The 22,658-nt window shown below is 41.7% G+C and overlaps 10 protein-coding genes across 10 annotated transcripts; 7 read left to right on the plus strand and 3 right to left on the minus strand.

Annotated features, from left to right (window-relative positions):
* Nucleotides 1-388: 388 nt before the first annotated feature.
* On the plus strand, nt 389-1,477 carry RPL4A (60S ribosomal protein L4A; the record flags this gene model as incomplete). The annotated part of the gene is made up of 1 exon (XM_038920716.1): nt 389-1,477. One exon carries the CDS (start codon nt 389-391, stop codon nt 1,475-1,477), a length of 1,089 nt encoding a protein of 362 aa, XP_038776644.1.
* A 732-nt stretch (nt 1,478-2,209) lies between these two features.
* On the plus strand, nt 2,210-4,210 carry FOA43_000385 (uncharacterized protein; the record flags this gene model as incomplete). The annotated part of the gene is made up of 1 exon (XM_038920717.1): nt 2,210-4,210. One exon carries the CDS (start codon nt 2,210-2,212, stop codon nt 4,208-4,210), a length of 2,001 nt encoding a protein of 666 aa, XP_038776645.1.
* A 49-nt stretch (nt 4,211-4,259) lies between these two features.
* On the minus strand, nt 4,260-5,984 carry FOA43_000386 (uncharacterized protein; the record flags this gene model as incomplete). Its single annotated transcript, XM_038920718.1, has 1 exon — nt 4,260-5,984. The coding sequence occupies one exon, from the start codon at nt 5,982-5,984 to the stop codon at nt 4,260-4,262; it is 1,725 nt and encodes a 574-aa protein (XP_038776646.1).
* Nucleotides 5,985-6,883: 899 nt separating this feature from the next.
* Nucleotides 6,884-8,809, plus strand: FOA43_000387 (uncharacterized protein; the record flags this gene model as incomplete). The annotated part of the gene is made up of 1 exon (XM_038920719.1): nt 6,884-8,809. The coding sequence occupies one exon, from the start codon at nt 6,884-6,886 to the stop codon at nt 8,807-8,809; it is 1,926 nt and encodes a 641-aa protein (XP_038776647.1).
* Nucleotides 8,810-8,881: 72 nt separating this feature from the next.
* Nucleotides 8,882-10,102, minus strand: FOA43_000388 (uncharacterized protein; the record flags this gene model as incomplete). Its single annotated transcript, XM_038920720.1, has 1 exon — nt 8,882-10,102. One exon carries the CDS (start codon nt 10,100-10,102, stop codon nt 8,882-8,884), a length of 1,221 nt encoding a protein of 406 aa, XP_038776648.1.
* Nucleotides 10,103-10,807: 705 nt separating this feature from the next.
* On the plus strand, nt 10,808-12,322 carry FOA43_000389 (uncharacterized protein; the record flags this gene model as incomplete). The annotated part of the gene is made up of 1 exon (XM_038920721.1): nt 10,808-12,322. One exon carries the CDS (start codon nt 10,808-10,810, stop codon nt 12,320-12,322), a length of 1,515 nt encoding a protein of 504 aa, XP_038776649.1.
* A 503-nt stretch (nt 12,323-12,825) lies between these two features.
* FOA43_000390 (uncharacterized protein) lies at nt 12,826-15,326 on the plus strand (the record flags this gene model as incomplete). The annotated part of the gene is made up of 2 exons (XM_038920722.1): nt 12,826-12,829; nt 12,901-15,326. 2 exons carry the CDS (start codon nt 12,826-12,828, stop codon nt 15,324-15,326), a joined length of 2,430 nt encoding a protein of 809 aa, XP_038776650.1.
* A 329-nt stretch (nt 15,327-15,655) lies between these two features.
* Nucleotides 15,656-16,993, plus strand: FOA43_000391 (uncharacterized protein; the record flags this gene model as incomplete). Its single annotated transcript, XM_038920723.1, has 2 exons — nt 15,656-15,661; nt 15,800-16,993. 2 exons carry the CDS (start codon nt 15,656-15,658, stop codon nt 16,991-16,993), a joined length of 1,200 nt encoding a protein of 399 aa, XP_038776651.1.
* Nucleotides 16,994-17,343: 350 nt separating this feature from the next.
* On the plus strand, nt 17,344-21,564 carry PMA1_1 (plasma membrane H+-ATPase; the record flags this gene model as incomplete). Its single annotated transcript, XM_038920724.1, has 2 exons — nt 17,344-17,347; nt 18,794-21,564. The coding sequence occupies 2 exons, from the start codon at nt 17,344-17,346 to the stop codon at nt 21,562-21,564; spliced, it is 2,775 nt and encodes a 924-aa protein (XP_038776652.1).
* Nucleotides 21,565-21,929: 365 nt separating this feature from the next.
* On the minus strand, nt 21,930-22,625 carry FOA43_000393 (uncharacterized protein; the record flags this gene model as incomplete). The annotated part of the gene is made up of 1 exon (XM_038920725.1): nt 21,930-22,625. One exon carries the CDS (start codon nt 22,623-22,625, stop codon nt 21,930-21,932), a length of 696 nt encoding a protein of 231 aa, XP_038776653.1.
* Between the last annotated feature and the right edge of the window lie 33 nt (nt 22,626-22,658).

A 22,658-nucleotide genomic window follows, 5' to 3' on the forward strand; every position in this document is an offset into this window, starting at 1 on the left:
CGCCGGGTGCTTTCTTTGATCACCGTAGCCGACTAGACCATGCCGCCCCTGCCCCTGGCGACTCCCTCCTCCCCGAAATCTCTGCTCTTTCAGGAGTCACTCTCAGCTGCTGCATCCCCTTATGCTACAGCCGGCTGTGGTTGAAAGCGTCGATCGACCACATAAGACCCTAAAAAAAAAATTAAAATATACGTTACCCGGCCTTAATCTCTACCCACCCTAAATCCACTGCCTCCTTGTCATTATAAAATTCAAAGCTCTCTGTTTTCCTTTTGTTACGAAAAAATTTTTCAGTCTCTCGAAACTTTTTTTGAGGTTCTTCCGTTTTGTTTTTTCACTCCTTCCTTTCTTTAGTAACCAGTTACTAAATCAAATCTTAATAATAATAATGTCTGCTAGACCACAAGTTACTGTCTATGGCGTTGATGGTCAAAAGACCTCCGCTGCTTTGCCTTTACCAGCTGTTTTCAAAGCTCCTATCAGAGCTGACATTGTCCAGTCCGTCTTCACTAAAGTTGCCAAGAACAAGAGACAAGCTTATGCTATCTCTGAGAATACTGGTATGCAACATTCTGCTGAATCTTGGGGTCCTGGTAGAGCTGTTGCCAGAGTTCCACGTATTGCTGGTTCTGGTACCGGTAGAGCCGCTCAGGGTGCCTTTGGTAACATGTGCAGAGGTGGTCGTATGTTTGCTCCAACCAAGATTTGGAGAAGATGGCACGTTAAGGTGAACAGAAACGAAAAGAGATACGCTACTGCCTCTGCCGTTGCTGCCTCTGCTGTTCCTTCTTTGGTTACTGCCAGAGGTCACAGAATCGAAGCAGTTTCTGAGATTCCATTGGTTGTCTCTGATGAGTTCGAATCTGTCAAGAAGACTAAGGACGCCATCGCTATTTTGAAGGCTATTGGTGCTCACAAGGATGTCATCAAGGTCATCAAGTCCAGAAAGATGAGAGCTGGCCATGGTAAAATGAGAGGTAGAAGATTCACCCAGAGAAGAGGTCCATTGGTTATCTACGCTCATGACGACGGTTTAGTTAAGGCTTTAAGAAACATTCCAGGTATCGACACTTGTACTGTTCAGGCTCTTAACTTGTTGCAGTTAGCTCCAGGTTCCCACATGGGTAGATTCGTCATTTGGACCCAGTCTGCCTTTGGTGCATTGGATTCCATCTATGGTTCTGAAACGGTTAAGTCTTCCAAATCCGGCTATTCCCTTCCAAAGAACGTTATCTCTAATGATGACTACCTGACCATCATCAATTCTGCTGAAGTTCAGGCTTCTATCAGACCAGCTGGTCAGCATCATCAGAAGAGAGCACATGTTGTCAAGAAGAACCCATTGAAGAACAAGCAGGTTTTGTTGAGATTGAACCCTTACGCCAGAGCATTCTCTGAGAAGAAGTTGGGCTCTGTTAAAAAGGTTGCTGCTAAGGGAGTGAAGAAGGAGGCTTTCTTAAAGGTTCTTAAGAACTAATAGAAGAAAGGTATTTACTTCAATTTTTTTGTCTTCTTTGTATAGGTAATATAACTTGTATGAATTGATTGCGAAGGCGGTGTAAATTTTTTTTATTTCCAGCTGAAAAACGAATGGTTATGGAAAATGTGGGGAAGTCAGGCAAAGAACTCTAAAGCTTGAGATGACCCAATTGCATGGAGAGAGAGAGATCATACATTCATCTACTTGCATGGGCTCTTGAATTTTTTCGTACGTTCGTATAAGCTCCCACACATTTGTCCAGTCTCTCCTTCATTCACGCTACCTCTCATTTGTCAATCTTTTTCTTGAGAAAAACTATCGTTTATGCCAGCAATATTGTACGAACAATGATAAGTCGCAGTGGGGGGGTCTGTCGAAACGTTTTCCCCACATTTTCTTCATCTCTTGCTAGTCATTCTACTGTTACAAAGAATTGTTGTTATGAAAATAACTCAAGTACTCAGTTACCCACGTCTATGTATAAAGAACCCTACAAATTTAATATTTCCCCAGGTTTTATTTTTCCCCAGATTTATAACACTTCATTTTCTTTTTGTTTCTTTTTTGTCTTTTGGCGTTTTGCCTTTCCTATCAATTTGTGGTTTCATCACATATTATCTTCTTCTTAGTTCTTTCCTCTTTTCTTAGCATTTCCCATCCCCTGATAAGCAAACACCAGAGACAGGACCTCTTTTACTCACTTAGTGATGACTAAAAGACTTCCATCAAATGTCAAACTCTCTAGGAAGCCTACCAGGGTGGCATGTGAATTTTGTCATTCCAAGCACCTGCAGTGTGACGACCGTCGACCCTGCAGTAACTGCATCAAACGAGGGCTTCACCAAGATTGCAAGGACTCCATTCGAAAAAAAGAAGTCCACATCTCGTAAAGACTCCATCGACTTATCTTTAGAGTCTATGAGCCAAGTCGGCCAGCTTGGTGAATTTGGCTCCACCTCTGCCATTGGTACCACGAATATTATACGCCTTCTGGACTCTGACTCAACGGCATTTTCTGTTAGTGGACAGTCCAAGAAACTTCAAATCGGTGGAAAAGTGAAGAAAAAGCGCAGAAAGTATCGAAAGCGAAAGAAGAAAGCAGACTCTCCTATGAAAATGATTCAAGTGACTGAACAAACACAAAAACATGTTCCTGATTCCAAACAGGAGGCCCCTACCAGATTTCATTCGCCATCGTTGCCAGCAGGATCCCAGAACCTTTCAGCCGCCAGCTTTGTCAATTTTGAGGACACCTCCAAAGCAATTTTGCCATTCAGTTTGTCTGTTGCAACCTTGAATAAGCTCCTCAGTCATGCTTCCGGTGTATTACCGCCGTCACAAGTACCAACTTTTCAACTTCCCCCTAAACCACAATCGCACCTTGCTTCTTCACAGATTGATCCTGCCTTCAATTCTTCTACCATCAGGGTAATTAATCCCGATAATACTAGCGATAATGCCAATGTCAGCACACTGAGCGATCATATACCAACGGAAGTATCCTCTCACACTCCTCAATACAGTGCATTTGATTCTGGAGTTGACCTTCAGTCTACAGTCGATCCGGAGGAGCCTCTTGAATTTAATGCTCCTTCTTCGAGACGACCTTCTTTGGCGTCTATTTCAGCCTCATCGCATACTCTTAATGTTCCTCATCAGTCATCAAATCAGGAACTGTTATCAGCTCCCGCTTCAATTGATTCTTCAGTCTACAAACAGAAACAACTGCAGCATTCGTCTCGTGATTCTTCCCCGCATCACCAATTCCCGAATGCCTTAGATCGCAAATCTCCAGAGGGATCGTCAGACAATTCGAGTGGTAAAAAGTTCATGTCAACCACTGCCAACGATGAATACGTGAAGCTGACAGACTTGCTCAATACAAATCCCCCCTCTCCATCTCAAGACTTTTTGGAGGATTTTAGTGGTCACATAGATACTGACGACGATTACCATATCTCGCTTCCATTCATAGAGATTGGTATCGATGATAACAGTATGAGAACCTCATATACAAACAACACCACACCAAATTCCTATATTTATAACGGCGAGCATTCTCATATGCCTAATACGGCGAGAGAGATTCCACATGACTTGCAAGAGGATGATGATTTTACCTCTCCGCTAATAATGAGGCATGTCATCAAGAAACCAGATGATATTTATTTGACCAGCATAGTCAAAGCTTATCAATACCCTAAGGCATATCATGCTCTCATTGCTTACTTAAAGCAGAGGTTTGACAAGAATCAATTGATTGAAGTAGCCAAGTGCATGGCAAAATACAGACCATCGTTCATCGCCGCTACAAAATCTTTATATGAAAACGATTTGATCTTTACGGAAAGATCGTTCCAAAGAGCTTTGTTGGAGTATGAACAGTTGATAAGCCTGTCCCCATCACCCACTATTATCTGGAGAAGAACGGGAGAAATTGTGGCGTTGACAAACGGATTTGCCACCATGACAGGCTACTCAAAGATGTCACTTTTGTCTAAAAGAACATTCATTGTGGAGCTGATGGATGATGAAAGTACCCTAAAGTACTTTCAAAGTTTTAGCGAAATGGCATTTGGTGATTTGAATGCCACCTACCTCACTGATTGTAACTTGAGAAAGGCCGACGACAATGACTATTTAAAGTGTTGTTGTGTTTGGACCATCAAGCGTGATGTATTTGATATTCCAATGCTTATTGTAGGCCAATTTCTTCCTGTATTAAGCTAGCATAAACTATACAACTAATAACCTACACAACAGTGAAATTAAAAAGACATCAGCTTTTATTTTTCATGATCTCTTCAAATAGTTCTCCGAATGAAACTACCTCCTCGTCGAAGTATCTTCTACCTGTAATTTGAAGGCATATAGGAGCATCTCTGAACAACTCTGGGATGTATTTGTTCTGCTCAATTTCATCAATAGGTGACCTAGGCTTGTAGGATGGGTCTTTCAAATCAGAAGGAGGATATTGGTACAATCCTGTTGGAGCCACCAATGTAGGCAGGTCTAAAAGGTTCCAAAGAGATGTATAGCCCCAATAATAAGGACCTGCAATACCGTTTTCGATAGCACAAGGAGCAACACCAACATAGGTTGGAGAGATAACAAAATCAACCTTTTTCTCGATAAAGTATTTGTTGTATGCTGCTCTTATAGTGTCTCGTCTAGCGTTTAGGGACCTGTTTTCAGTTATACTAAGACATTTATCACCATTTCCCATGGACATTGCCCATTTGGTTAAAGGTAAAAGAGGCTCACCAGAAGGCTTCAACATCTCCTTCTGAGCGTTGTTACCATCGCAAGTGTAAAGCTGGTGACACACGTCGTATGCCTCCTCGATCATAAGCGGTTCAAACTTGATCACTTTAACTCCCGAAGACTTTAGCTTGCCCTCCACAGTCTTCAATCCCCGGGAAATGGGAGCATGGGGTTTAACCATACCGTTGTCATACATAATTGCCACGGTGACATCTCTAGGTTCAGGCTTGGCGACCTCTCTCCAAGGCATTGGCATACACCAGGGGTCATCTTCCCAAGGTTTTCCAGCGTTAATATAACTCTTCATAAAGTAATCTATATCTTTTGCTGTATGTGCTAATGGGCCCTCAACAGCAACAACTGACTCTTGGCCCCTGCCAGAGGATACACCGCCAGCGGTAGAGATTCTTCTGGTGGAGGGTCTAAGACCAAAGCAGCCACAAAAAGCTGCGGGTGCACGAATCGAACCCCCTATATCCGAACCAACTCCAATCGCAGATCCTCTGCCACCAACACACGCACCTTCACCTCCTGAAGAGCCTCCTGAACTTAGCAATGAATTGTAAGGATTTCTAGTTCGGCCAATAATATTGTTGTTAGAATCCAAATGCATAAGAGTTTGAGGCTCATTGGTTCTTACATAAAGAACTGCACCAAGCTTCTTAAGCACTTTGATGGTGGTAGCATCCTCTTCTGGAATATAGTCAAGCCAAGCAACCCAACCACCATGAGTAATCTTACCTGCCATACCAATCTGCTCTTTAACCGAGATTGGAATACCATGTAATGGGCCAATGACGTTACCAGTGTTGTTGATATACTCATCCAAAAGCTTTGCTGTATTCATCGCTTCTTTAATGAAGAACTGGGAAGCAAAATTTGTGAACTGGTTGAGAATGATAGCTCTGTGAGCAAATGAGTTCATGACCTCCACAGACGACAATTTCCTGGAAGTAATATTTTTAGCTAAATCCACCACAGACATTTCTGTAATTTTCTTATCTGAATCGGTCAAATACATGGTATCTTTCAAGTATTCAATAGTGCTAAAGGATTTCTCATCGAGATCCTCGGGAACTTCCTTTTCGGGAATTTTATATTGTGCGGGTGATTCCTTATCTAGATCTTCAAGGTAAGCTTTGATTTTAGGCTTCCAGGATTCGAATAGTTCTGGATTGGACACGTCGTCCGTGAACTTATAGAAGCTTTCAATATTGACAGGGGCACCTATATCAACCATGACTAAGAAATAGAGTGGGGCTTAAAAATGAGTTGCTCTATCTTGACTACGAATAAAATAGTAGAGAGAGATCTTGGCGAAAAAAGGTATATTTATAAGGCTCTAACGGTGATGAATGTCCAGTGAAAATGACATCGCAATCGCGTCCAAAGGCATTTTGTCCTTCTTTATTGTCGCTGCGCTTATCGAGAAAGGATCAGAGCAGAACCGGTTGCCCAATTAGGAAGTTTAACACGGCAGAACGTGATAGGAATTTGTAGACGATAATATCCAGCTGGAAAATAAAACAAGTGTTATTTAGCGTATGAGGCTAGTGTACAGATGTGTTGATCTTGGTTATGTTCGTTCCCCTTGGTTTGACTCTCTGGTTTGTTGCCGTGGCATCCTTGGGTACTTCTCTCCTCAAATCCCACCTCCCAACTCTCTTTTTTTTAGAGCCTATTGACGTCACTTGAGTTTGCGCGACTTGAAATTCCGGAAATTCTAATATGAGATTTTCACTAATTAAATCTTACCTTACCCAGGCTTCTTCACCACTATTTAATCAAGTATATTCAGTCGAACAGTGATTCATATAGTGATATCAAGCTGTAGCCTTTCGTCATAAACATAGCTGCTTTTATTACTGATCTTCATACTCTTTCAAGTGTTTTTTTCATTACTGATTTACTTATCCGAGGTTTACATAGAGACCATACGAGTGACTAGTTGATCGCATCTATCAAGTCGATTTTTTCTTATACTGCTCTGCTGAACGTACAATAGCTTTAAACGTTCTCCATTGTTGCTAACTACAATCCAACACTGCATATCAGCCTCACATCGAATGGAAGAATATCCAGACACTCGACAATTTTGCAACAATATCCCAAATCATACATTGAGACTTTCCAATTACGATGTCTAAATTTGGTGGTACAAAAATCAGAAACATGAAAGGGCCTGATCCCTTTTTTCCGAAGACAAGAACTAAGACGGGATGCTTTACTTGCAGAAAACGCAAGAAGAAATGTGATGAATGCTATCCTGTTTGTTCCGGTTGTGCTCGAAACTTTATATGTTGTATCTGGCCCGAGAATAAAGGCGATTCTCTGCCCAGGGATTTCCGGATAACTTCATCTACAGCTTCTGATTTGCAGGCTGAAAGTGGAGGTCCCGGTGTCAGTTCTGATAGCGCTTCGGAAGCTGTCCAGTCCACTTTTACCATATCGAATAGCCTACATTCTGTTATTGAGACAGATTCTTCTGTTGATTTTAGCGATTTCAATGTGCCTATAAATATGTGTTCGGTCATCCCATTGACTTCTTACAAGTATGTTGTACCTCAGAGTGCCAATGTTTCTTGTACTGTTCCTGAAAGTCCTGATTGTATTATGTTCAGAGTTCGCTGCACACCGTTTGCATCTCCAGAAGCTTCTTCTGCATCCCTTTCTTCATCTTCATCTGTATCGCCTGTTTCTGCCTCTGGTACTGGATCTCCAAGTTTCGCTCTTCCTTTGGATGAGTCATTCACACAATTGCAAAGTGTCTCACAAATGTTCTCCTCCTTGCATGATAACCTTCGGTCAGCAAAGATGTCGTGGCCATCGAATAGCGGCAGCCTCAACGATAACCGCGAAGCCCTTTACGGCAGTTGTTTGCGCTCCTTTTTATCTCCTTCTTCATCATCTTCTTTCGGCAGCAACAGCGGCATCAATTCCGAGGCAGAAATACCTCCTTCAAGAATCGCTGCATTACGCGAGGTATTTTATGCGTATGGATCTGCATGTATTGCTAAGAAATGTACTTCTTCAAGCCCCGGTGGTGGCGACTACTACAATAAGATTGCTGACCGGCAATTTAAAAAGGCCATCGAGCTGATTAAGTATCAAACTAAGGAAAACATATTAGGCAAAGCAACTAAAACATCTTCTTCTTCATCTTCCAATGATTGGTTGTTGGTCTCTCTTCGTACAATGCAATTGGTGCGCAGGTCAATTGATTTGATCAGTGAGAAGTGCATTATGAGTCTAAGTTCAGCCTTATGCAAGCAGTCTGTCACAGTTGATCAATCATACGATTCACAGAAGGCTGTGCTAACAAGCTTCCTTTTCAATTACTCTGTTGGTTTGTACTTCTTACCAAAAGCTGCTCTGTCAGAATTGGCATCTCCATTTGAAATCTTCGAGCAGAATAGAGATCAGTTTAGCTCAATTCTCTTCAGTAAATCTTCTAAGCTACCAGGTAGTTGGCTCTACAATGTTATTACTGGTTCGATATTTAATTGCTTCGAGAATCTGTGCAAATTATTATGGCTTTTGAGGCAGTTTAAGACTATAAACAGCCGTCGCAGGACTTTATTCTTGGGTCAAGTCAAGAGAGATATGACACTTATTTGGACGACTTTGCAAACGTCTGAAATTCAATTGGATTCTATGCCTCATGTGGGAGCCAGATCTCTTTTGATGTACGCGAAATATTTTCATCAAGCATTGGAGATCTTGCATATCAAGCTCAGTGATCCATTGATTATCTCAACAAATCCGGTGATTTCATTCTATATGGGACAGTTCATCCACATCTACCAGTCAGTTGTTCAAGATGAAGCTGTAGCCTCGTGGCTAAAGGTGGCTCCGCTATTGATTGCGGGTTGCACTTCGAAATCTTTAGAGAATAGGGTTTTCCTTTCCAAAGAATTTCATTTGGTGGCACGCGACCTTGATCTCGCTTTCTTCGAGAACGTGGCCATGGAAATGGAGGAAAGATGGTGTGTAGAAGAATCTGGAGGAAGCACGAGCTTCGACTGCCTTTTAAGTCGTGAGGGTTTCGACCATCTATGTAACTAGAATATATGCTACTGCCTGCGCTGTCGTATACAAATAACTTTGCAACAGTTGTTTCATTCTTTTTGTGAGTGCTCATATAGACGTTCTATCGAGAATTCCTTCATATATTTCACCAATCAACAATTCATATTTTTGAATATCCTTTTTGATGTCACTCTCTATCTGCTTGCGTTTTCCATTTTCGTCCACGGATTCATAAAGCGATATCTTTTTAAATACATCAAACTTCTGGATCACAAGAAGCTTTGTTCGACTAATAATGGAATCGATTCTGATCTTTTCCGTGTTGTTAATGAAAGGCTGATTGTTTGTTCTAGAAGGCCCATTGTCTTCGCTATATTCATCGATGAGTATGGAGATAATGTTGTCTAACTTAGCAAATAGCAGAAGGAGATTATGAATCGAGTCGAAATGCACGAACTCGAACTTCTCCACATAATCAACAAGATCGCCCATAATCCTGATAAAATAATTGGTCTGTCCAAAAAGGAAATCTGGGGTAATTTCCTCCAACACGACCTCTTTACCTTCGTTGTAGCCTAAGACGGCCGCTTCGCTAGGCGTTAGTATATTGTAATGATACACAAATGGCACAACTTTCACCTGAAAAATCGAATACCATATTATGGTGATGACTTTGTCTAATGCTTCGGCCAAATCGGAGAAGCCAAATTGAGTTGCAGTAGATTCTGGTTCATTATCAGGGTCTTCACGCGCTGAAAGGTACTTAATAAATCTTCGTTGTATTTCCATGAGGCGTTCGTCTATGTAAGTGACTAAACGGCTCTGTTGCTTCATAGAAAGGGGTTTTGAGGCTCCTTGTGACCGGGATTTTTTCCGAATAATACGAATGGGCTCTGAAGACGCAAGTTGTGAATTGCCGCCAAACGGATTCAATGGAGTACGTCTTTTTTGTGTATCAGTATCAAAGAAGCCAGAAGACGCAACGCCAGAGGCAGAATCAGAACTGCTAGGGGATGGTCTTGGTGAAAGAGGTTCCCCCATTGGTGCCATTGCATCCATCACTTCGGGGTCTAGACGTTCTAAATCATCGCTGTCCATAAGAGAATCATTGTTATCCATTTCATCTTCTTCCTCACTAAGCTCTGGACCACCTGTTTTAGATATCACCTTAGCCAAATGGGCATCGTGCATTATATTACTTCCGTCATCTTCAGAATCGCTGCCGAGATCAAGGGCGGACGTAAGTTCCTGGGGGATTTTCGTGGCAGGTGTTTCAATTTCCTGATTAGCATCAGGATGAAGGGGCGTTGAGGGGCATTTTGAAGTCATTATTGACGATTGTATGAAATGAAGGAACAATTGGAACGTTCTAAAATGCAGAATGAGTACTAAAGAGCAATTTCCCCACATCGCGAATGCAGGTGCAAAAAAAAGGGTGCTGTCACTAAGGAGGCTGGAGTTGGAAGAGTAACGAATATTCATCCAAATGGAACCAAATGGAACCAAATTGAACTAGATGTAACTAAATGGAACTAAGTGAAGGCATGTAGAAGCAACAATATCTTTTGTAGTGTGAATATACTTTAAAGAAAATTTGATACAAATAGTTTTTGAAGTATTCCAGATATGTATTCAATGTTTCCACATCTTCTATTTTTGTTAAGCCAAATCCCTTATTTAGTTAACACTATCACTTGAACTAATTTATAGTATGACATAATTGCACCGTTTCGTATTTTCAAATACATTCTTGACCATGTAGATGATTGCATCCCCGATCTACATCTCTCATCACAACAACGGAATCAGTCGCACGCAAACAGTTTCCACTTTTGGAAGGTGTACTCGGCTCTTCATGGATTTCCCTCATAGAGCACAAATATTATTAATCGCGATGAAGAGCAACCAATAAAACTGTACTGATACGCTACATACAAAACTGCAGCAGGAGATTTTGATATATAAGTATGATTCCTAGAGTTGTAAAATGGGCAAAACTCAGCTTACCTTGGAACTTGTAGACCGTTGAATCTCATGATGTCCTATCCTACTCAAGTTAAAATCACTGTTCCTAATGGTAACCATTGGAACCAGAAGACCGGTCTTTTCATTAACAACGAGTTTGTTCCGTCTTCAACTGGCGAAACCATTGAAGTAGAGGATCCTGGTACTGGAAACAGCATTTGCTCTGTGTACTTGGCAGATAAAGAGGACATCGACAAGGCTGTTGCTGCCGCCAAAGAAGCATTTGACAAAGCATGGACCCCTCTTAGTGGTAAGCAAAGAGGTGATATTCTCTACAAGTTAGCCGAACTCTTTCGAGAGAATAGCTCGCATTTGGCCGATCTAGAAGCTCTTGAATCAGGCAAAACCAAAAACAACAATGCCATAGGGGATGTTCTTCATTCAGCAGACGTCTACCAGTATTATGCTGGCTTAGCAGTCACCGCTAAAGATGGGAAAACCATTGAAACGGACCCTTCAAAGCTCACTTATACTATAACGGAACCTTATGGAGTATGCGCCGCTGTGATTGCCTGGAACTTCCCATGTTCTACCTTTGCTTGGAAAGTGGCTCCATGTCTTGCTGCTGGAAACACTATTGTGGTTAAGACAAGTGAATTGACCCCATTATCAGCGCTCTACACGTGTGAATTGTTCAAAGAGGCCGGATTACCTGCCGGGTGTTTGAATGTGACATGTGGTTCGGGTAAGACTGCTGGAGCAGCTTTAACCGAACATCTAGACGTGATGAAAGTTTCATTCACGGGTTCGACTGCCGTTGGTAGGCAGATTCAAGTGGGTGCATCCACAAACTTGAAAGCCTGCACTTTGGAGTGTGGCGGAAAATCACCATTGGTTGTTTACGATGATGCCGATTTAGAGCAGGCTGTCAAGTGGGCAGCACTTGGTATCTTCTTCAATAAAGGAGAGATATGCACTGCATCCTCCAGAATTTACGTTCAAGATAACATTTACGACCAGTTCATATCCAAATATGCTAAACATGTTGAAGAAAATTACATCCAAGGTAGCCAGTTCACGGAAGGTGTGAATGTGGGTCCTCAAGTTTCTGCTGCCCAGAAACAGCGGGTGATGAACTACATCCAATCTGGTATCGATGAAGGTGCCAGACTTGTATTGGGCGGTAAGACCCCAGAATCTCTCAGTTCAAGTAAGGGACATTATATAGCCCCAACCATATTTGCTGACTGCAATCAAAAGATGAAGATAGTGCAAGAAGAGATATTTGGACCAGTGGTTACCATTTCTAAATTTCATACAGATGAAGAAGCAATTAAACTTTCCAACGATTGCGTCTACGGACTTGCTGCATATGTTTTTACTAAGGACATTAAGCGCTCGCAGAATTATATTCGAGCCGTTCAAAGTGGCCAGGTGTGGGTGAATATTACGTTTGCAGCTGATTTTAGAGTCCCTTTTGGAGGCTACAAAATGTCTGGAGTGGGAAGAGAATTGGGGGAGGCAGGCATGGCAGCATTCCAGCAGACGAAGGCCGTCCATATAAATTTGTCAGGACATTTGTAAAAAATACATTTGTAATCCGATCAGTAAGTACTTTCAGGTAAATCCTTGATTACCATTTTGCTCGCGCTCTGCGCTCCAAAAGTGGTGAGATAACGAAACGAACAGCCTCACCAGAACGTCACAAGTGATCGGTTTAAGCGGGAAAATTTTTTTTACGCTATCGTAGAAAGTTTAAGGTTTAGGACAAATAAAAGTAGAAAAAAGGAAAGAGACTAATTGAGCTTAGAAGCTATAACAAATTAACACTGAAGGATTCTCATTAGAATATCCCTCTAATCTGAAGCAGCTCTTGCTAGATTCATTGCACTTATTATACTTATTGCATTATTGCCTGCTGCTGAACAGTATTACATCCCATGCCATTATTGACTCTCAAGGTTGAACTGCCCACAATTACTTCACAATGATACGCAGAGGAGACCGACTGCGAAGTGGTGTGCGTTTCATGCTACGATGCCATCCTCTGGTATCATTATCTGAAGCCCTTGTAAACAGAACCGACCATGAGTCTGCTTTTCTGTCTGGCCTCTGCTACTTCCATCATCAACAGTATTACCATTTCAGTGCCTGCGGTCTAGCTGAATTGAGACGTTGTTTTTCCAACTCATTATCTATAAATTATCCTTCTGCTAAGCTTCTTCATATTCCTTTGGCTGACGTTGATCGATCTTCTATCTCACATGTTAACTCCATTGTGCGAGAAAACCAGCCAGTAGATGTCACATTCATATCGCATTCTGGATTGTCTCCTTCTATTATAGGCAGTACTCAGGAGATTAAGAAGACATCATCACCATTATCTATACATAAAACTTCACACTCAGAAAACCTTATTTCTGAAGGCATCCATCCCGAATCAACAGTCAATGGCACAGCTATCAGCACACCTCTGGATTATGTATCTGATGTCATTTCATCGATATCTCAGACCAATGAAACCGTTAGACACTATTACGATTTATTACAAGGATCTTTTGAGTCTCTTCGAACACTTTTTGACCAATCGTCGTCTTTATCCCCAAAGTCTGATGCAGCCGGCAACTCGGAGTATAGAACAATTCCTTCCTTGGCAAGGATGCTTAAAGATCGGTGCTTTGTCACTGCATATACCACAGTGAAGCAGACGTTTGACCAGGGTAATTTTCTTACGCCGACGGAATTGGAGCAACTAATATTAGAGCTATATCCTCAGAAAACTTTGGCATATTCGTTGGTGTTACTCTATTCTCAAAAATATGACATTACTGCATTTGATACCACCACCATTTGCAGAATGCTCATGCTATCTCACAGCAATAACGACTATTCGATGTTCGACAAACTATTCACAACGTATCTCAACGTTTCAGATTCGACCGATCCGTCAATTCTAAGTATAGCGTTTAAGGTGTATTTGGACACAGATAATGTTAGCATGGCTAACCAAATTTTTAATCAATCGGTGTTAACCGAACCAGAGCTTCCGTGCTTCTTACTAGACAAATATCTCAAGAACTTGAAGAGAACCACAAGAAATGTTGGTTTATGCTATACCGCGTATAGACTCTGGCTTTCTAAAGATTTTGTTACCTGGCCGAAGACCGACGCATTCATGTACAAGTTTGTGCGAGACTGCGGATCCTCCGAGCAGCTAGACTGGTTCATGGGATCATTGGCGAGAAGAAATAGAGCCACCAACCCGGAGATTTTATTAGTGGACTTAATGCTGAAGCTAAGAAAGCGTACAGAACTCGATCTATTCTACTCTCAAGGTGACTATCAGAAATGGGTGGGACTTTTGAGTGGCAGCAATTTTCTGCTAGACGAGTTTGAGACCAAATTGATTGATTTAAACCTCAGTCAAGGAAACTACCAAAGAGCTAGAACAATACTGATCAATTCCGACACTGAGAAGCACTTTTTAAGAAGGTTAGATAAAATAATTGTTCACTTGAAGGAGTATAGACAGACAAAAACTTTGGTATCGCTCTTATCAAAGTTGCATTCAGAGGCTGGCTTAAAGATTCATGAGATTTATCCAGAAGCCATTTGGGACAGTCTTGTGAAACAGTATCCGCAGTTTTCCACGGATATTACGAAGAAATTCAATTACTTTGTTGAACAAGATCGATCTCATATCTTTAGATCATTGTTGAAAGGGATGAAAGTGGAAAAGGATTGGAGGAGCGACGGCGCGTTTGCATATCCTTCCAAGAACATAAATGGTAAGGACATTTGTAATGATCTTACACCACTGCCAGACAATCCGTCGATTGACGCGATCGAGTCAAGGATAAGGTGCGGCATCAATCCCACTCAACATAAAGTCGTTAAAGCTATGAGGTACTGTGAAAACATTGACCAATTCAATAGAATTGTAACACTTATATGCCACCATCCTAAAGAGCTCAAAATGGAGGATCTTGGGTTTCAAATACAATTATTCTGGAAGCAGAGGCAGTTCAAAATGAATATGCCAGGTGGCAGATCTGTCAGAAACTTCCTATGTCGTGCTATAGAGAATATGGATAGTTTAGATAGAGCGACGATGCGGAATCTCATGGAGTTGATTATGATGAGCACGAAATTTGAGGACTTTGACTTGGGCTATCAAATTTTGAAGTATATCCGGGTGAAGAAGTTAAGGCCAGCATGCTCCGACGATGCTCAAAGGCTCAGCTATTGCCTTGTCAATTTTTTCTTTAAGCAGAAGGATTTTGAGAGTCTTGTGCTGGTATTAGAGCGAGTTAAAGAGGATCCTAATATCAATCTTAATCCTTTTTTCATTAAAAGTCTTGTTCGACTTAAAGAGAAGTACACAACACTCCTATTGGAAGAGGAAGATGAAGATCCAGAGAACTTCAGGAAAAGTGTTTATATGAAATTGTTGAACTACTATGATAAGACAATTTGCGAATTGAACAAGAAATACCGTACGGAAAGAAGTCAAGTGGAAAAAGAAGTTGACGATGATTTGCAATTTCTTTCAAGCTGGATTAGAGATGACTTGCATAGAGAGCAATAGTACAGTACAAACGATGTGGATGAGTCTGGTAACGATAGACCTGTATATATTTTGATTTTCTGACTCTTCTACTGTGTACTACTAATTAACATATTTATTCTAAAATGACCTTTGATAGACGCGACCAGAAAAAAAAGTTGAGAGAAATAAGAAAGGAGATCAGTAGAGTTTATCCGCCTGCTTCAAGAGATAAAAGAGCAAAGAAGCTGAGCGAAACAACTATGCATGATGCCATTGCAGAACCATTTTTGAGGGTGTCACGAGAACTTAAGACAAAGCTTCTTCAACAGATACTTAACACAATACAGTGCCCAATATGTCAAGAGACAATGACTGTACCATTCATTCTCCCTTCTTGTGGACACAGCTTTTGTTACAGCTGTCTCAAAAGCTGGCTCAACAATAGCCTTTCATGCCCAATGTGCCGATCTACGGTTCTTGGCAAACCGGTACTGGATTTAAAACTACGGAAGATCTTGGAGGCTATAATAGAGACCATTATCCAAGGAGACCCAAGTAGAAAAGTGGCAATAGATAAGTTTTTGAATGAAAAGAACGAGGACTACGAGAAGGATCATAAATCAGAAGTACCATTATTTGACAAGACGTTTGTCAAGTTCAGTGAAGCAGTGATAGACTCTAGCGATGGAGTACCACGTTGCTCTGTTTGTCACTGGGAAGTTCATGGTGATACGTGCGAGAACTGTGGGAGAACCATTCTGAGGAATCCAAGCTCCACGAGAAACAGTAACATGATTATGGATGATGACGATATCTACTATGAAGACTACGATATTGGCACTGTCATTATGAACAGGATCATGCATAACATTGGTGGAGTAAGACCTGGCGATTTCTACGATGACGAGGCAGCAGAAGATGGGGAAGGCGATGAAGAGGATGCAGACTGGGATCCATCAGTCGGAGATATGGCTGGCTACGTGTATGATGATCAAGTTGAGGCAGTAAGAACAGGGAGAATCAGAAGAAGAAGTGAAGAGGAAGAGAAAGAAGAAGAGGAAGAAGATGACAGTTTCGTCGATCATAGGCCATTGAATGAGATATTGAACGATGATGACGAAAATAGTAGCACCGACATTGAGGATGATGACGAGTATATGTACGTTGCTCGATCGAGAGAAGGGGAAGACAAAGAGTCAGATTCAGATTCGAACATTGATGTGAATATCGATTCCGAGGAGGAATCACCCGCACAGCACAGACTGGAAAGGATATCCAGCGATACAGAGGAAGAAGATTTAGATGAAAATGAGACTCAGGAGCAGCCAGGACATCTGGTTAATTCCATATCGTGGGGTATGGGACGTCACCCACCAGAACCGTTACACGAGAGTAGAAGAATAGCAAGGTTGGTGGAACCAGAAGAGGTAGAGGATCCTGAAGCGTTGGAAGAACCACAGGAACCGGAGACAAGCGGAAATAATCATAATGATGATGACACCGAAGATGGGGAGTCATTGAACTATTCCGGCCGTCGTAGATCGGAGAGAATTGTAACTGATACAGAGTCAGAGGATGAAACTACAAGTCATAATAGGAGCACGTTGAGAGAAACACAGAGAAGCAGGCACAACGGGGACATAATAAATGCTGGCAGGAGGAGAAAAATAAGAAGAAGAAGAAGAAGACAAAGAATTACCCAGTAGCACGGTGGGGTGCGGGGAGAACATAACCGAGACAAACGGTTTACCATTTACATAGCGTCTGATAAAACGGATTTTAAAATCTAAGAAGCATGGGCCGTCCGTGCCCGTTCGTATGTATTCAATCAGATTTCGGGATGAAAATAAAAGTTTCCGCCTGAGCCATGGGAGCCATGGGAGCCATTTGAGCTACTGCAGCCACTGGAGCCATTGGAACCACCGGAACAAATCAAAATCATATCCGGGTGTGCCGAAACATTGGGCTCGCCTAGCGTCCAGATCTATGAGCTGCGTTGACTACTCCGTACACCTCTGGCTGCTCCGCTGCTGTTCTTTGCATTTAGGTGCACAAAATGAGTATTACGTGGGGCAGTAATCGGAAAAAAGTTTCTCCAGTTCGGCTACTCAGGGACCCAAAACGGAAGGGAGCGTGCGAAAGGAAATAGGTTAAATACTGCAAAAGAAAAAAAAGCAAAATTTCCTCTTTATCTGTAGTTACCGCGACCAATGACGGTTAAGCAGTGAGAACAATAAAGTAGTTAACAAGATCTGTATAGCACTTACGATACGGACCGAAACAGCTCAGCCAGCTTGGGAACCAGTTCACAAGACACTTTCAGGTTGGTAAAAAGATTAAATAGAACATAGGGAATAACGGTTGCCTCAATAACCGAAGAAGATATCGATTGACCACCTCCAAAAAGAACATACAGAGATAAGCATGGAGATTTATAATTTTTGTAATTGAGCTGCCAAAAAAATAGAACCAAGGCCACCACTACCAGACGTTACAGAGATTTACCAGCTGCTTTCAAGCATCTCGGTAGAGATTTCATTCACAAATCATTTTTTTGCTATGACATACTATTGATATGAAAAATTCTCCAATCTTTTAAAGATAAAATCCACGCAACCGGGTGACTGAACTAACTAGATTTTTTTTTTCTCCTACGTGTAAACGTAATTTATGTGGCTAAAACTTAATATGGCAAAAGCAATATGCTGAAACATATCATCTATCAATTGATGAAAACAAACAGAACAAGCTAGAAAGAGAATCGAAAGGAAAACAAAGCCGAACAGAAAAAGAAACAATTTTATTATTTTCTTTCTTTTGCCTATTGCTTTTTTGGTACTCCGTTTACTTCGGATTTGGTCCGGATTTCTGCGTTCTGCTCTGAGTCCAGGACAACAAACAAAATTGTCAATACTATCTAGTATTGCTATATCCGTACCGGTTTTCAATCCAGCTAGTATAGACTGGAAACCGTTGTCTCACACTAGTTTTCAGAAACTATCCGAAGGCTTCCGTTATATGCTATACAGCCTTTATTCTCTACATCTAATTGCACCATGCAACAACCTCGATCTCAATTTCCTGTTTATCATTAATTTCTTTTTTTCTCATCTTAACTTTCATGTTTCTTTTTCATGATAAATCTTTGCTGATTTTTTTCCCTCGTTTCTTTGCCTGGTGCCTGCTTGTGTTATTGGTTTTCCTGTTCTGCTGCCTCCCCCCCAGTAACAATTGACTGCTTTCGTATCTGCTCTTAGTAGTTTTCTCTCCAGTGGGTCTCAGGAAGTGCGTCTACCGTTCCTTCCGTTTACATTATATTTTCTCTGTCTGCATTTTTTCTTTTCTTATATACACTGTTTGTCTCTTCTTCTTTTCCTTTTCTTTCTCTCTTCTATTTCCAAGGGATACTTTCTGTGCCAACTCTTAGTCCGTTAGCTTGCTCGTAGACTTGTGCTTGTCAACCCAGCTCTGTCAGCTAACACTCCAAGTCCCTATTTAGCTTTAAGCTTGTTTGTTTACAATTATGTCTTCTACTGACGAAGAAAAAAAGGCCCAGCAAGCTGCTGCTACTGCCGAAAAAGGTGTCGGTTCCGAAAAGAAGAACAGTCCAGAAGGAGGCGAAGATGAGGACGAAGACATTGACCAGCTAGTGATGGAGTTACAATCTAACCAGGGTTTAGATGAAGATGATGACGAAGAGGAAGAAGAAGGTGAGAATAAAGCCTCCTTCAAGCCAGTTGCTGAACATTTCTTACAGACCGATCCTGCTATCGGTTTGACTGAGAGTGAAGTTCAGCAGAGAATTAAGAAATTCGGCTACAATGAAATGTCCGAGGAGAAGCAGAATTTGTTCGTTAAGTTTTGCGGTTATTTCGTCGGTCCTATTCAATTTGTCATGGAAGCTGCCGCTTTGTTGGCTCTTGGTCTAGAAGATTGGGTTGATTTCGGTGTCATTTGTGCTTTGCTTTTGCTTAATGCCGGTGTCGGTTTCATTCAAGAATTCCAGGCTGGATCCATTGTGGAGGAGTTGAAGAAGACTCTTGCCAATACTGCTGTTGCTCTCAGAAATGGTGAGCTCGTTGACATTGAGGCTAGATTAGTCATGCCTGGTGATATTTTAAAGATTGAAGATGGTACTGTTATTCCTGCCGATGGTAAGTTGGTTTCTGAAAACTGCTTCTTGCAGGTCGATCAGTCTGCCATTACCGGTGAATCTTTGGCTGTCGACAAACGTTGTGGCGACCCAACATTCTCTTCGTCCACTGTTAAGCGTGGTGAAGCTCTTATGATTGTTACCGCTACTGGTGATAACACGTTCGTTGGTAGAGCCGCTTCTTTGGTTAACAAAGCTGCAGGTGGTCAAGGCCATTTCACTGAGGTGTTGAATGGTATTGGTACTATGCTTTTAATTTTAGTTATTGTCACTTTGTTGCTTATCTGGGTCGCTTGTTTCTACAGGACTTCCAATATTGTTAGAATTCTTAGATTTACTTTGGCTATCACCATTGTTGGTGTGCCCGTTGGTTTGCCTGCTGTCGTTACCACCACTATGGCTGTTGGTGCTGCTTATTTGGCCAAAAAGAGAGCTATTGTTCAAAAATTGTCTGCCATTGAGTCTCTTGCTGGCGTTGAGATCTTGTGTTCAGACAAAACTGGTACTTTAACCAAGAATAAACTTTCATTGCACGAACCATACACAGTCGAGGGTGTTGAGCCTGATGACTTGATGCTTACTGCTTGTTTGGCTGCTTCTAGAAAGAAGAAGGGTTTGGATGCTATTGATAAGGCCTTCCTTAAGTCTTTAATCAGCTACCCTAAAGCTCGGGCTGCCATGCCTGAGTACAAGGTGTTGGAATTCCAACCATTTGATCCTGTCTCCAAGAAGATTACTGCTGTTGTCGAATCTCCAGAGGGCGAACAGATTGTTTGTGTTAAGGGTGCCCCATTGTTCGTTTTGAAGACTGTTCAAGAGGACCATCCAATTCCGGAGGACGTCTTGGAAGCTTACGAGAACAAGGTCGCTGAATTTGCTTCTAGAGGTTTTAGATCTCTTGGTGTTGCTAGAAAGAGAGGTGAAGGCCATTGGGAAATTTTGGGTATCATGCCATGTATGGACCCTCCAAGAGATGATACTGCTAAGACTGTTAACGAAGCCAAAAGATTGGGTTTGAGAATTAAGATGTTGACTGGTGATGCTGTTGGTATCGCTAAAGAAACCTGTAGACAGTTGGGTCTTGGTACAAACATCTACGATGCTGAGAAATTGGGTCTTGGTGGAGAAGGTGGCGGCGACATGGTTGGTTCCGAGTTGTATGATTTCGTTGAGAACGCCGATGGTTTTGCCGAAGTGTTCCCTCAACATAAGTACAACGTTGTTGCTATTTTGCAAGAGAGAGGTTATTTGGTTGCTATGACTGGTGATGGTGTTAATGATGCTCCTTCTTTGAAGAAAGCTGACACTGGTATTGCCGTCGAAGGAGCTTCCGATGCCGCCCGTTCTGCTGCTGATATTGTCTTCCTTGCCCCAGGTTTGTCTGCCATTATCGATGCCTTGAAGACCTCGAGACAGATTTTCCATCGTATGTACGCCTACGTTGTTTACCGTATTGCTTTGTCTTTGCACTTGGAAATTTTCTACGGTTTGTGGGTTGCCATTTTGGATGAAATGATGGACATCAACTTGGTTGTTTTCATTGCCATTTTCGCCGATGTGGCTACTCTTGCTATTGCTTATGATAATGCTCCATACTCTATGAAACCTGTCAACTGGGATTTACCTAGATTGTGGGGTATGTCCATCGTCATGGGTATTATCTTGGCCTTTGGCTCTTGGATTACCTTGACTACTATGTTCTTGCCAAAAGGTGGTATCATTCAGAACTTCGGTTCTATTGATGGTGTCATGTTCTTGGAAATTTCTTTGACTGAGAACTGGCTTATTTTCATCACTCGTGCTGTTGGTCCATTCTGGTCTTCATGTCCATCGTGGCAATTGGCCGGTGCTGTGTTAGCAGTCGATGTTATTGCCACTTGCTTCTGTTTGTTTGGTTGGTGGTGTCAGAACTGGACAGATATTGTTACCGTGGTCAGAGTTTACGTCTGGTCTTTCGGTATCTTCTCCGTTCTTGGTGGTGCTTATTACTTGATGTCTGAATCTGAAAAATTCGACAGACTGATGAACGGCAAACCATTGAACGACAAGCCTCCTCAAAGATCCATTGAGGACTTCATGGTTGCCATGAGAAGAGTCTCTACACAGCACGAGAAGTCGTCATGATTTCCTGTGAAGATGGCACTCTTTCTCCGTTGACTGTTTTTCATTGTTTTGTGTTGAGTTGTGTTGTTTTGTTTTGTTAGACCGGAGTCGGCATGTGGAGACAAAAAAAGCTTGCGCCCATCAAAGATACCCACTTTTCCTGATACCTCCAACTTTTTCTTCTTTCGTTTGGTGCCTCTCTTGCCAAGGATATGGGATTTCATACTATCTCTATCTGATTTTTATATTACATTTTTTTGATATCTTTGACTATCGTATGTTTTTTTTCTTACATTCCATTCTATATTCATCTACAATAATACCAAGTTGCGTTTTTGCAGCCTTATTTGTATTCTTATTTACAGTTTGTTTGTCTGCCTGCCCGTCTATTTGCCGAACTTTCCATGAAAATCCTCCCTCTCTATTTTCAACTCTTTAGTATACGCCATGTAGTTTTTATCATCCTGTATATCGTCCATATTCTTGAAATGATCATTGAAACACTTATCCACTTTGTTCTTAGCTGTCTCGAACTCTTCCACTTTATCCAAGCTAGAGTAGTCAAACATCACTAGAGCCATTTTCTGCATCTTCATACATGAACTAAGGAAATCTGCTAGCATCGAACATTCATCATTTCCCTTGGCCATAGACGTTAGTCTTTCGATCGTAGACTTTTGCCGAAGACAATTCATAAATGCGTATTGAATCTCTGAACAATTGGTGAGTACAGCTTCCCTAGTTGGATTCTCTCTTTTATAGATCTCCGTCTCAGTAGAAGTGTATCGGCTCTTAAAAGTAGGCTTTACCGGACTTTGATGTATGCTGCTCATTTCATCCTCAAGCAACTTCTCCCTTTCTATTTTTGCCGTATTATTTACCTCCTTCTTAGGCTCCTCTTTAGGAATCGGCTTACTCACCTCCACCTCTTGGCTCCGCTTAAGAAAGCTCTTAAACTCTCTATCGCTGATGCTCGATTCATTTTCTTTTAGATAATCGGAAAGGTCTTTCGGAACTTCGAGTGAAATGTCATTTTTCCCAGATTCCCTTTTGTCTCCTGAATATCCCCAACCGAACCACATACTATTGATAACAGATATCTATCTCTCCAGATA

Source organism: Brettanomyces nanus, chromosome 1 (assembly GCF_011074865.1).
Source record: "Brettanomyces nanus chromosome 1, complete sequence".
Classification (NCBI taxonomy): Eukaryota; Fungi; Ascomycota; class Pichiomycetes; order Pichiales; family Pichiaceae; genus Brettanomyces; species Brettanomyces nanus.